Source organism: Euphorbia lathyris, chromosome 2 (genome assembly GCF_963576675.1).
Source record: "Euphorbia lathyris chromosome 2, ddEupLath1.1, whole genome shotgun sequence".
Classification (NCBI taxonomy): Eukaryota; Viridiplantae; Streptophyta; class Magnoliopsida; order Malpighiales; family Euphorbiaceae; genus Euphorbia; species Euphorbia lathyris.
In genome coordinates, this window is record NC_088911.1 from 60,012,516 (window position 1) to 60,026,499 (window position 13,984).

Below are 13,984 nucleotides of genomic sequence, written 5' to 3' on the forward strand. Positions count from 1 at the left end.
CTTCTCACTTCCTCCCTTACGCGAACGTTCTCTCCCATCTTCTCCTTGGTTGCGCGAAATGGTGGCAGCTCCTCCATTAATGATTCCAAGACTTTTGATCTTCCTATCTTCCTTTAAATTCCACGAAATCTGGTTCATTTCTCCAAATCACAATGAATTTCTCTTCTTCCTCTCTTCATCTCTTGATTCTGCAACTTCCTAATCCTAGAAAACGAAGTCATGGTTCTTCATCTTCCATTTCCTGCTCGTTCGAAAAAATGGTGATTCTACATTATTTTCATCGTTTTTCCCAGTTTATCATATTGGGTTCATAAAAAAATGTAAGTATATGCCGTTTTTTCTGCGTTTTCCCCCATAAATCCACTTAGCATATGCGGTTATCGCGAGGTCTTTGGGGAGAAATTTATCGATTTCACTTCGCGAAACGCTGATTACGCGAAGTTTGCGAGGTAATTCGATAAATTTCTCTCGCAGACTCCGCGAATTCAGCGTTTTGCGAAGCCAGAGCGTCACATTTCTCCTCGCAGACTTCGCGAAATCATTGTTTCGCGAAGTCAGAGCGTCACATTCCTTGCACATTTATGTTCGCATACTTAGCGAATCGTCGTTTCGCGAAGCCAAATCTTCCTTTTTTCTGACTAACACGATTAAATTCTTCTGAAGGTGGTTGAATACGTAATATTCATTCCTGGAAGCCGGTGTGTTAGGGTGCCATGAGAGACATCCATTCGAAAACGCCTGGACTTCCAACCGTCAGTGTGAATAAGAGTCTACACCGTGGGACATGTCCATCCCTCTGTGGTTAATAATAGCTTATGTATAATGAAGTGATTTGTTAGGAGTTTATTGTGGCAATCTTAGTGAATAGTAGCCTATGTATTATGAGATGATTTGTTAAGAGTTTATTGTGGCAATCTTATTGTAAATTTTGATAATGTTATGATTTTAATGTTAGAATCCTTTGTTGTTTGCCATTTTTTGTTATATACCACTTCGCGAATTAGCTACAAAACATATACAGGCTTCGCATATGCGAATTAAATTCATCAAATAAATCAAACTCTAGCTTCGCAGGCTTCGCATATGCGAATTAAATTCATCAAATAAATCAAACTCTAGCTTCGCCGGCTTCGCATATGCGAACTAAATTCATCAATTATTATGAACATTAGCTTCGCATGTTAGGGTGCCATGAGAGACATCCATTCGAAAACGCCTGGACTTCCAACCGTCAGTGTGAATAAGAGTCTACACCGTGGGACATGTCCATCCCTCTGTGGTTAATAATAGCCTATGTATAATGAAGTGATTTGTTAGGAGTTTATTGTGGCAATCTTAGTGAATAGTAGCCTATGTATTATGAGATGATTTGTTAAGAGTTTATTGTGGCAATCTTATTGTAAATTTTGATAATGTTATGATTTTAATGTTAGAATCCTTTGTTGTTTGCCATTTTTTGTTATATACCACTTCGCGAATTAGCTACAAAACATATACAGGCTTCGCATATGCGAATTAAATTCATCAAATAAATCAAACTCTAGCTTCGCAGGCTTCGCATATGCGAATTAAATTCATCAAATAAATCAAACTCTAGCTTCGCAGGCTTCGCATATGCGAATTAAATTCATCAAATAAATCAAACTCTAGCTTCGCCGGCTTCGCATATGCGAACTAAATTCATCAATTATTATGAACATTAGCTTCGCAGGCTTCGCATAATATGGAATTTGCGAAGTCAGACGGGAGGGGACGAGACGCGCGTAAATATTGAGGGTATTATGGGAAAGTCACACAAAATCAGTCTAGATATGTAGTAGATTGAGTAAATGGGTTTAATATGTAAATGGGTCTCCCATTTGACCTAGTTTTGTAATTTTCCCTTTACTTATGTTCCATATGACAAATTGAATATGTATATGTATATTTGGGGTATAGGAAAATGGGAACAGTATATTGTGTGTGTGTCGTTTAGCTAGACTAAGCCAGCCAACTAGTGAAAATTGATTAGGCTATTATAAATAAATACAACTTTAAGGAAAAGCAAATGATTATACTAGTATTAATCACTGGATTAGCCAACTAGAAAAGCAAGAATGGACGGCCGGGATCATGATATCATCACCGTCTGATCGTGTAATCTTAAGCTATGATTGACACAAACAACCTCTTCATTATGACTACCATATGCCTTGCCTGCTTTGCTTATTATCCTATCCCATCCACCACTACCTATACATTTTTTTCTAATTTCTTTGTCACCCATTCAAAATAATATAAACTATTTTACTCTTAATTATTTGAGGTATGAAAACACGTATCATTGATTTTAAAAAAAACACATATCATTTCTAATTATACTTTAAAAATTTTACCTTGTATTTATTTTTTTAGTACTAAACATTACTACCTCCGTTTCATATTACATGACTTTCTAGAGATATTTTTTTGTTTCATATTACATGACACTTTATATGATCAGTACACGTTAAGTCATCTTTTTTTCTGCTATAAAACGCGATTTTATGAAAATTAATTAGAATAATGGACTTATTATAGAATAAATAAATATTAGAATCAATAAATAAGGGGCAACAATGTCTTTTTTACAATATCCTTAATTTCTATACAACTCTCTAAAAAGTCATGTAATATGAAACGGAGGGAGTATTATTTATTATTATATTTATATAAGAAAATAATATATACTTTTGAATAATAAATTATTATAAAAAAATAAAATAGAGAGAAGAGAAATGTTGAATAAAGAATTTTATTGATTTGAGGAAAAGCTAAAAAGTTTTTAGAATTGAGTTTTACTATAAACTTTCAAAATTTAATTTAAGAGTTTAACAAATAAATCAATTAAATATTTTAGGGTAAATAATTATAAAGTCCCTGAATTTTTACTTAATACACTACTAAATCCCTCTATTTTTAGAAATAATTATATAGTCATTCAGTTTTTAGTTTCATTAACTCCTTAGTCCTTATGTTTAAGTCAATGGTCAAACTATACCAAATAAAATTCAAAATATCAAAATTATCCTTTACTCTGTATTTTAATAATAAAACATCTATTTTTCCTATTTTATGTTTTTTTCTCCTTTTTTTCTACATAATCTCTACAATATTTTTTTTCCTACATAATCTCTACAATATTGAATAATTAATTTATTAAATTTTATATAATTATAGAAATTTAATTTAGTAGCCTAAATTTTATTGACAAAAAAATGAATGAAAAATATTTCAAAAATTATCAAAATAAGAGCAAAACTATATAAATCGTAAAAAGTAATCTTTATTTATCTCTAATAAATTTTATAAATGAAGAAAAAAAATTTGATTTTTAATTTTTTTTATTAATATTTAATGCTAGTTTAAAGACATTATATTAAAAAAATAAAAATTTAAGAGAATAAAAATACATTAATGTATGGTTTTTCTATCATGTGTCCAAACAAGGAAAATTACAGGTACATTTATTTAATTAATCCTTTTTTCTTGTTTGGAATTTTCTATTTTAACTCCTTTTTTCATTACATGATTTTTTTTATGATTTTTATGGTAAAAAGGAAAAAAAAAATAAAATTCTAGGCATAGAATTTTTAGGAGTTTGATAGTATTTTGGTAAGGAGAAAAGAGAGGAGAGAGAATATGGGCTAGGCTATGCTTACTTTGTTTTTGACAAAGTAAGTCTTACTTTGTTTTTTCCACCATTGGATGGTGATGAATTTTGACAAAGTAAGCTCATCCAATGGTAGAAAAAACAAAGTAAAGCTTACTTTGTAAAAAACAAAGTAAGCATAGAAGACACCGAGAGAATATATATTCTTTAATGAAACATTTATTGATAATCCCACTAATTAAGTAGAATCTTGAAAATAGGAATGCTAATAAAGGTTTAATGTGTGTAAAATCTTTTACTATCATGTGCCCTTTGAGCACATGATAGAAAAACCTATATATATATATATATATTAAAACTATTTAGATTAAATTTGAAACTAAAAAATAAGTTTTTTTTATGTGAATAACTAGGGGCAATTTGGACTTTCATCTACAAAACACATGGAAGGATTAAAAAGTTGATTAAAATAAAACTTAAGGACATTGACCCTGTTTGGGAATTAGCTGTTAGCTGTTAGCTGATTACATTAGCTGTTAGCTGTTAGCTGATTACATTAGCTGATTTGATTAGCTGTTTGTGTAGACCTGTTTGGTAAAAATTAGCTGATTAATAATAGCGGTTTGTGCAAAAAGACGAATAAGGGCATTAATTTTGGTGCAGGGGAAGAGGGAGTCTATCTATCAGGGTTAAAGAAGTCCATTAATTTTAATATTGCAAAACGCTAATTGAAAAAGCTCATTTTAAGAGCTTTTTCTAAATTAGCGTTTTCATCCCAAAACTCTCTCCCAAACCTCTCTCTCCACCAAACACTCCAATTAGCGGTTTCAGTGGTCAAACCTCTAAAGTTGGTCAAAACCGCTCTTTTTATCCCAAAACGCTCTTTACCAAACAAGGCCCTTATAATAATATAATGAACCTACTAATATGTTAAGTAAAAATATAAGGACTTTATAATTATTTACCCAATATTTTATATAGATCATTTATAATTAATTAAGATGCGTTTAATTTTTGTTAATATGCAATGAAGGATTGAAATAAGCAAATAAAAGCACACAAGTGTGGTTTTCATCATAGCATTCAAGTCCAACTCATCCTCTTCTAATGAAAGTTTTAAAAATAATGGTAATGTTTAATGGTATTGATTGAGATTGATATAAATATATACACGACCAATAGAATTAATAGGTTCTTTAATGAATAGCTTTTCTGAACATATAGCCTTCTGGGTTAGGCTATGATTACTTTGTTTTTGACAAAATAAGTCTTATTTTGTTTTTTCCACCATTGGATGGTGATGAACTTTGACAAAGTAAGCTCATCCAATGGTAGAAAAAACAAAGTAGCCCCGTTTGATAAAGAGAGAATTGTGATAAAATTAAAGGTTTAGATTACTTTAGACGTGTTCACTAGTTAAAGGGCTAATTACAAATCTAGCCCAATTAAGAGGGGTCTTTTACATATTTAACCCACTTTGCTTCCATCTTACCAAATTAGACACTTTCAACCATTTTGGACAAAATTACCCTTAGTTCTAATCAATCATCGATCTACTTCTGATTCTTCTTATGCTTCCATCTTACCAAATTAAACATACCATTTCTACGAGAAATTAAACATAATACGTCAATAATCTCAAAAATCGATAATGATTGGTATCAGAAATTGAAGAAGATGAACTGAAGAAGAAGAAGAATCAGAACCAGAAGAAGAAGAAGAAGCGGAAGAAGAAGAATCAGAAGTAAATCGATGATTGAATAGAACTAAGGGTAATTTTGCCCAAAATGGTTGAAAATGTCTAATTTGGTAAGATGGAAGCAAAGTGAGTTAGATATGTAAAAGACCCCTCTTAATTGAGCTAGATTTGTAATTAGCCCCTAGTTAAATCTCTAATGATAGTGTTTGATGAATAAATGTTTGAAAGAGCTTTTGGACTCAAACCTCAAATTTTGAAAAAAAAAACTAGTTTTATAAGCTTTTTCAATTAGTTTATCGGTCAATGTCTTTTAAATCTAAGGTTTAGATGTAATATAGGATTAAATTAAGGTAAAGTATAATTAGGTAGGTATGATGAGTGATGATTAGATCCCCTTAAAGGAGAGAAACCTGCAAAAATTGTGAAAAGAAGAATGATTTTAGAGTGTAAAAAAGAAAAGGAAAAGGCAATACCTTTCACCGAAAAGTGGAAGCACATCAACAAAGTATTGACTTTAGATTAAGCCACATTATAATCACTGATTAAAGCATATAATTAATCTTGCATTGCATGAGAGTTCATGTGCTCTTTCCACATGTAATAAAATTCTGTTTGAGGCTGCAACTGAAAAGAGAAAAAGGAGACACTTGTACAAAAGCTGAAAGTGTTTGAAGAAATTAAAATGGGTGTTGTTGAACTCAAGCCCAGCATATCAGGGAAGAGATCTTTTCGTCCAACTTCTAGTATAAGGCATGCCACTGAATGGTAAATCTTCTTCTTTTTCTCTATTTCATCTGCATTCTTTCTTTACTGAATTTCATATGTAATGCTTCAACTTCCATGAATAGGAATAACTTTATTTTATGCCATAAATATCTCAAGATAGTCAAATTAATACTACAAAACACATGTTTTTTTTTTTTTAATTTCATTCAACTTTATGCCAAAGTGAAAAAAACAGGGAATTTGTCAAATTAGATGGGAACACTTGAATTACAGTTTTGGCTGAATTAAGTAGAGTAGACTGATTTGTCTTTTATATATGAAGAATTTGCTTAAAAACTCCCAGCATCTAGACTAGACTATGTAGGTCCAAGAATACTGAAATCACAGCCACACTATAATAAAAGAAGGAAAGAACACAGTGCCTTGCAATGTTTGTGCTTGACTTGAGAGACAGTGGCATGAGGCCTATCAAATGCAGTCTTATCCACATATGAACTACTATAAATGTGCTGCCTGCCTCTCAATAATTTCACTGATATATATGTACAAAAACACATCTAACTCTTGATTTGATTTTGATGATGACATAAACATAATCTCATCTGCAGAATTAAGTAACAGCTGGGAAATATAACAATATTTTGCAGTAGCCACTCATTCTCTAATTATTGATTTCTGATGTTTCCCATATGGGCCATCTGTGTCTGTTTTAAAATTGTCCATAAATATTATGGTTCATATACTAGTACACAAACAAGAACCTAGACATTTAATCTCTTTTAAGTGAACTTACTTGTGTTCCAAAATCAGGTCACCCTCCTAAATTATTGGCACTAACCAACATGTATGCATTACTTATTTTTCTTTGGAATTTTCCTGTCTCTCTTTTGCTTTTGCACTTGTACTTGAATCATTCCACTATCTTGCAGGCCCATTTCTGACGTTTCTAGTGATCTTACAGTAGAAATTGGAGCCTTAACCTTTGCACTGCACAAGGTAACCTATCTGCTTCATGTGTACGTGCGTGCATAAAGGATCATATCTAAATTACTGATCTACACCATGTTGTTTTACAGTTCCCTCTTGTTTCTCGGAGTGGACGAGTTCGAAAGTTGCTGTTGGAAGCAAAAGATAGTAAAGTTTCGCGCATAAATATAGCGTGTGTTCCAGGTGGAGCAGAGGCTTTTGAGCTTGCTGCAAAGTTCTGCTACGGTGTAAATGTTGAGATTACAATATCAAATGTTGCTATTCTACTGTGTGCATCCCATTACCTTGAAATGACCGAAGATTTTGCAGAGAAGAACTTGCAGGCTCGAGCCGAATCTCATCTAAGGGAAATGGTTCTTCCCAACATATCAAGTTCCATATCGGTTCTTCACCGCTGTGAAACCCTCTTGCCCATAGCTGAAGAGATCAATCTGGTTGGCAGGCTCATCAATGCTATTGCAAACAATGCTTGCAAAGAGCAGCTTACTTCAGGGTTGCTAAAACTGGATCACAATTTTCCTTCAAAACAGACAAACATGGAACCCGAAACGCCATCAGACTGGTGGGGTAAGTCCCTTGCAGTCCTGAATCTTGATCTGTTCCAAAGAGTTTTATCCGCGGTGAAGTCAAAGGGTCTAAAACAGGATATGATCAGCAAGATTTTGATAAATTATGCCCATAATTCTCTTCAAGGTCTCATTGTAAGAGACCCTCATTTGGTTAAAGGAAGTGTCCTTGATTTGGAGTTGCAGAAGAAACAAAGGGTAATTGTTGAAGCAATAGTTAGCTTACTACCAACTCAATCTAGAAAGAGTCCAGTTCCTATGGCTTTTCTTTCTAGTCTGTTGAAAACGGCAATTGCAGCATCAGCAGCTACTCATTGCAGATCTGATTTGGAGAGACGAATCGGCCTTCAACTGGATCAAGCAATTCTAGAAGATATCTTAATTCCAGCAAACTCACATGGAAACAGCCATACCACGTTGTATGATACAGACTCAATCTTGAGGATCTTCTCTATGTTTCTCAACATAGACGACGATGACGAAGACCAAGACCTAGACAATCATTTCAGGGATGAAAGTGAAATGGTATATGATTTCGACAGCCCTGGATCTCCTAAGCAGAGCTCCATTCTTAAGGTTTCAAAATTGCTAGACAACTTTCTAGCAGAAGTTGCACTTGATTCTAATTTGATGCCAACAAAATTCATAGCACTAGCAGAACTACTTCCGGACCATGCTCGGATACTGAGTGATGGATTATACAGGGCTGTGGATATCTTCCTCAAAGTTAGTATCTTTATTAATTGTATATCATCTATCCTATCTGCCTATTAATTTAACAGAAATTGACAGGTTCATCCAAACATAAAAGATTCAGAAAGGTACAGACTTTGCAAGACAATAGACAGCCAAAAACTATCTCAGGAAGCGTGCAGCCACGCAGCCCAAAATGAAAGATTACCAGTCCAGATGGCAGTGCAGGTGCTGTACTTCGAGCAAATAAGGCTGAGAAATGCGATGAACGGAGGAGGACACAACCAGTTTTTCTTGGGACAATTCCCACAACGATCTGGCAGTGGAGCAGGAAGTGGAGCAATATCTCCCAGAGATAATTATGCATCGGTGAGAAGAGAGAACAGAGAACTCAAACTAGAAGTAGCAAGAATGAGAATGAGACTAACTGATCTAGAAAAAGATCATGTGTCAATGAAACAAGAACTTGTAAGATCTCATCCAGCAAATAAGCTATTTAAATCCTTCACAAAAAAATTAAGCAAGCTTAATTCCTTATTCAGAATCAATGGTTTAAAGCCAATAGGGGGAAAACCTCATTCAGAAACCAGATTCTTGTTTCAGAAAAGAAGGCGTCACTCTGTTTCCTGACTCTCTATATTTCTGTATACTTAACCAAGCATAACTATAGTTTTACTGTGATTTTGTCTAATTCATGCTTCCTTCTTTTTCGATTCTTCTTTCTTTCAGTTTTCTTTTCCTATTCCATGGAACACTGTAAATTCCATTTTGTAACAGAATCAAAACATCATTATTTTGCTCATTTTTCACTTGTTTTAGTAAAGATATAAAATACTTCAAGCTTACTAGTTTGTTTTAACAAATTATTTCAGCATCAATATGATTTTGTACCAAAAGAATGGAGGAATACTTCAGAATAGGATTTAGGTCATCATCTTCAACTCAACTTGAGTTGTAAAATCAATATTCAATAGTTCAGATTTAATAATTCAATAATCAAATTGTAGAGTATAACAATTAAATCTCAATCATTCTTTTTGTAATTAAAGATTAAGATTATAGCATTACTTCTCATGTTCAAGAGGCCGCTCCTAAGACTCGAACCCGTGACCTCAGGTCACACGGCAACAACGTTTTACCGTTGCGCCAAGGCTCGCCCTCACATATCATAATGACAATAATAATAATAAATTTTCTTTGGTTATATTTCAAAAATTAAAGATTCCTAAGGTTTAAGTGACTTTAGACCTATTACTAATAGGTTTAATAAGCTTGATCAAAAAAATAGGTTTAATAAGTTACTAAATTTAATGGTAAGAGGGAGGTTCTACGAGTTGAAGGAGCGTAGGATATGATTTGTGATGATGATGGTCCGGGTAAGAAGGTTTGTGTCCAACCTTGTAATTTGGATACATTTTTAGCGGTGGAGGCTGTGGTGCAGCCCCACCGAGCATTATGAAAATATTTAGTTGGAACGTTCGAGGTTTGCGCAATCCTCGGACGGTTCGTGCATTGGCTCGTTTTTTAAAGAGTCATTGTCTTGATGTGGTGTTTCTAATGGAGACAGGGATGATTGGGAATATTGAGGGTTTACGTAGGAAGTTTTTGGGTTATCAATTTTTCAAGTTGATTCTGTGGGTCGTTCGGGGGGTTTAATTTTAATGTGGAAAGATGTTTTGTTGGTGCAGATTATGGGCTTCTGTAAGAATTGCATTCATTTTGGTATTGAGAATAAGGAAGGCCTTTTATGGTGGAGAGGTACTGGGATATATGGTTGGCCAGAGTCTAATAGTAAAGTTCGAACATGGAGTATGCTTAGGGATATCAGTTGTCATGAGAATTTGCCATGAGTCTGCTTTGGGGATTTTAATGAAATTATGTATTCCAGGGAAAAGGAGGATGGCTCTTTGGATAATTTTAGATCTATGGAGGCCTTTAGGAATTGTTTGAATGATTGTGATTTATTTGATTTAAGATCTTCAGGTGGTTGTTATACTTGGTCAAATGGTAGGAGGGGGGGGGTTCTCGAATAAGAGAGAGGTTGGATCGTGTCGTATGTCAGGTCAGTTGGGAGCTGTTATTTCCAAAAGCTATTGTTACTGTGTTAGCCCACGTTGCATCAGATCATTCTCCTATATTATTAGATACTGATGGATCCAAAAGGATAAGGCAATGCCCGTTTTGTTTTGAAAAAAATATGGATTCAAGATCCAAGTTGTCGTGATGTCATCTAGTCTGTGTGGTCTTCTGAATCAGGGGCCGATTTCAATGTCTGTGAGAAGTTGAAGCAATGCGGAATTTCTCTCAAACATTGGAATAAGTTGAGTTTTGGGCACATTGGTTCTAAATTGAAAAGGTTGACAAAAGAGTTGTAGGAGATTGACCATGGTTTTATGACTACTGATAAGGATGAAGTTAGAGCTGGTATTGAGAAGGAGATTATCAAGTTACAAGAAGATGAAGAGGTTATGTGGAAACAACGTTCACGAGTTTCTTGGCTGCGGGAGGGTGATAGAAATACAAAATTCTTTCACTCTAAGGCGAACGTCAGGAGACGGGTGAGCTGCATTACAAGACTTTGTGATAGTGATGGTATTTGGCATGATAATGAGGACGAGATTGAGCATATTATTGTTTCATATTTTTCAGAATTATTCTCCTCGATGAATCCGTCTACAAGTCCAATTGTTTTGAATGCAGTTGATAGACAACTTTCCAGTGACGAAGTTAGATCATTGCAGGATCCTTTTATGGCAGAGGAGGTTTTATTGGCCTTGAAACAAACTGATGGGTCGAAGACTCCTGGTCCTCATGGTATGTATGGTCTATTTTTCAAACCTTTTTGGGATGTTGTGGGTAATCAGGTTATTGCTCTAGCCTTAAATGTGCTTAATGGTGGTTCGTTTCCTTCCTCTTTAAATCATACTTTTGTTACTCCCATTCTGAAAGTAAAAAATCCTAGTACGTTAAAAGATATTCGCCCTATTAGCTTTTGCAATGTTGTTTATAAGTTTATCTCAAAAACTTTGGCAAATCGGCTAAAAGTTTGCTTGCCTTCTATTATTCATCCTTCTCAGAGTGCTTTTGTCCCGAATCGTTTAATTACGGACAATGCCTTAATTGCCTTTGAATTATTCCATTCAATGAAGCATAGAATTAGTAGTAAGAAGGGTGTCTGTGCTATGAAGCTGGATATGAGTAAGGCATATGATAGGGTCGAGTGGTGTTTTGTGAAAGATATGATGACTGTTATGGGCTTTCCGGGTTGTTGGGTTGATATGATTCAAAGCTGTATTTCTTCAGTTTCCTTTTCTTTCCTTATAAATGGGGTGCCAAAAGGCTTTGTTAAGCCAAGCAGAGGTCTTCGGCAGGGGGATCCTCTATCACCTTATTTGTTTTTAATCTGTGCGGAAGGGCTTTCAGCATTGATTAGGAAATATGAGTCTAATAGAGCTTTGCGAGGTATCCGGGTTAGCAATTTTGGTCCTTCTATATTTCACATCTTTTCTTTGCTGATGACTCGATTATCTTTTTTCGAGCCACGTCTGTTGAATGTTCTGTGGTTAAAGAGTTGTTGAGTGTGTATGAAACAGCTTCAGGGCAAAGAATTAACTATGAAAAAATTGATATTTCCTTTAGTAAAGGGGTAAGTGGTGATAATCGAGCTAGGTGTGCTGATTTGTTAGAGGTGCGGGAGGTACAATGATTTGAGAAATATCTGGGTTTACCTTCATTATTGGGCGTTCTAAAAAGGAAGTTTTCTGTTTCTTAAAAGACAGGTTGATGAAAAAAACTGAGGGTTGGCAAAAGAAGTGTTTATCTCGTGGAGGTAAGGAAATATTGATCAAAGCAGTGGCACAGGCGGTTCCCCAATATATAATGAGTTGTTTTTTGCTTCCAAAATCTTTCTATGACAGCAAGTGATGGCTAGATTTTGGTGGAGTTGTGAGTCGGGTAAAAAACGAGTTCATTGGATTAGTTGGGAAAGATTGTGTGTACCAAAGGATGATGGAGGTTTGGGTTTTAGGAATCTTTATGCTTTTAATCTTGCTATGCTTGTAGAGCAAATTTTGAGAATGATTGAATTTCCCGAATCTCTATGTTCCCAAGTTTTTAAACATAAGTATTTTCCAAGGGTGGGTGCTTTGGAGGCTGGTGTGGGGTTCTGTGCTAGTTATGTTTGGCAGAGCCTTATAAAGGCTCAACATGTTATCATTGATGGTAGTCGTTGGAGGATTGGGGAGGGAAGATTGGTTAATTTATTTGATTCATGTTGGATTCCTGATGTCCCTTGTAATCGTCCTCTTTATCTGTTGAATCCTACTCCAACACGTAGTGTTGCATGTTTGATTGATTTTGATGAGTTCTGTTGGAAAAGAGAATTGATTTATTTCTGTTTTTCAACTGATGTTGCTGATGCTATTTTGAAAATTCCATTAAGTAGAAGAAACCTTTCTGATACTTTATTTTGGCCATTTTCCAAAAAGGGGAATTATCGTGTGAAATCAGGTTATAAGGTTGCCGTTGGAGCTTTATAGGTAAATTCATCTTTAGCTTCATCATCTGCAGGGGTAAATTCGTTTTGGAATTTTCTATGGAAGGTCAAAGCACCATCAAAATTTATTCACACTGTTTGGAGTGCGGTTAGGAATATCTTGCATTGTTTTGATAATCTCTTGCAAAAAGAAATTAGTGTGGTTGGATATTGTTATTTTTGTGGGTTTCATGCTAAAACGCTTATCTATATTTTTAAAGAATGTCCTGGCACTCGATTATATTGGAAGCAGGTGAATTTGTTATACCCTATGTATAAGATTGAAGGTATGAACTGTTTGGATTGGTTTGCAACTGTTATTAAAAAAAATTACCATCAAAGGAGTTTTCTATGTTTTCTAGAATTATTCATTTTATTTGGTTTGAGAGAAATCAGATAATTCATGATAAACCACGTTTTAGGGAGATTAAAGTGATGGAAATTATAAGGGAATTGGTTAGTGGTTGTTTACCTATGGAGGGAGTTAATGAGGAATTTGGCACTAGATTAGGGCTGATTTGAGAAATTCAATTGATGATGTGTTTGATGGGGGAGGAGTTGCTTGTTCGAATAATAATGATGTAAATGTGGTGGGAGCTGCTGATTTATTTGGAAGGAATAGAGCTGTACAAGCAAATTTTATTTTTTTTTACAGGTGTGCAGCGTGGAAGTAGGAGGCAGAAAGTAGTAGCTTGCATGAGTGAGGCCGTGAGTAATTGTTCGGGATGAAATTTTATTCAGGACGGTTCAGCAAGTGGATAATCCAATTCAAGTTCGTTGGCAGCCTCGGATTTTTAGAACATTTAAGCTCAATTTCCTTTTTGATAAGATCATCACAAGCTTCTTTCGGTATGGTGGTTCATGATTGCAATATTTGGTTTCAATTTCAGGTGGAGGGCCTATTGGCCTCACTATGTCTGCTTTGCATGCTGAATTATTAGCCATTCTTTTCTCTCTGCGTGTAGTTAAGGATTGTGGATTACAAAGAATTATGGTTGCTTGTGATTCAATTTCAGCAATTTCATTACTAAAAGGAAATTAAAACATGTCCAGTTGGCTTGGTGTAATCCTTGAGGATATTTTTAAGGTGGCACGTGGTTTTGCTTCAGTTGAGTTTGTTTTTGAGAGACGCCAAGCGAATGTTGTTG

At 34.6% G+C, this 13,984-nt stretch overlaps 1 protein-coding gene across 2 annotated transcripts; it reads left to right on the forward strand.

The window, feature by feature from the left end:
- Nucleotides 1–5,869: 5,869 nt before the first annotated feature.
- LOC136220510 (BTB/POZ domain-containing protein At1g03010) lies at nucleotides 5,870–9,097 on the forward strand. Of its 2 annotated transcripts, none has more exons than XM_066008331.1 (4): nucleotides 5,870–6,095; nucleotides 6,986–7,052; nucleotides 7,133–8,335; nucleotides 8,402–9,097. In XM_066008331.1, exons 1-4 carry the CDS (start codon nucleotides 6,013–6,015, stop codon nucleotides 8,930–8,932), a joined length of 1,884 nt encoding a protein of 627 aa, XP_065864403.1. In that variant the 5' UTR covers nucleotides 5,870–6,012; the 3' UTR covers nucleotides 8,933–9,097. The 2 variants fall into 2 exon arrangements, with proteins under 2 accessions (XP_065864403.1, XP_065864404.1); XM_066008332.1 differs by lacking the exon at nucleotides 5,870–6,095 and adding an exon at nucleotides 6,656–6,900.
- Nucleotides 9,098–13,984: the final 4,887 nt, after the last annotated feature.

Coding starts and splice junctions, on each gene's coding strand:
- LOC136220510 (XM_066008331.1), top strand. CDS start 6,013: ATGGGTGTTGTTGAACTCAAGCCCAGCATATCAGGGAAGAGATCTTTT. Junction 7,053..7,132: donor TAACCTTTGCACTGCACAAG/GTAACCTATCTG, acceptor GTTGTTTTACAG/TTCCCTCTTGTTTCTCGGAG. Junction 8,336..8,401: donor CTGTGGATATCTTCCTCAAA/GTTAGTATCTTT, acceptor AGAAATTGACAG/GTTCATCCAAACATAAAAGA.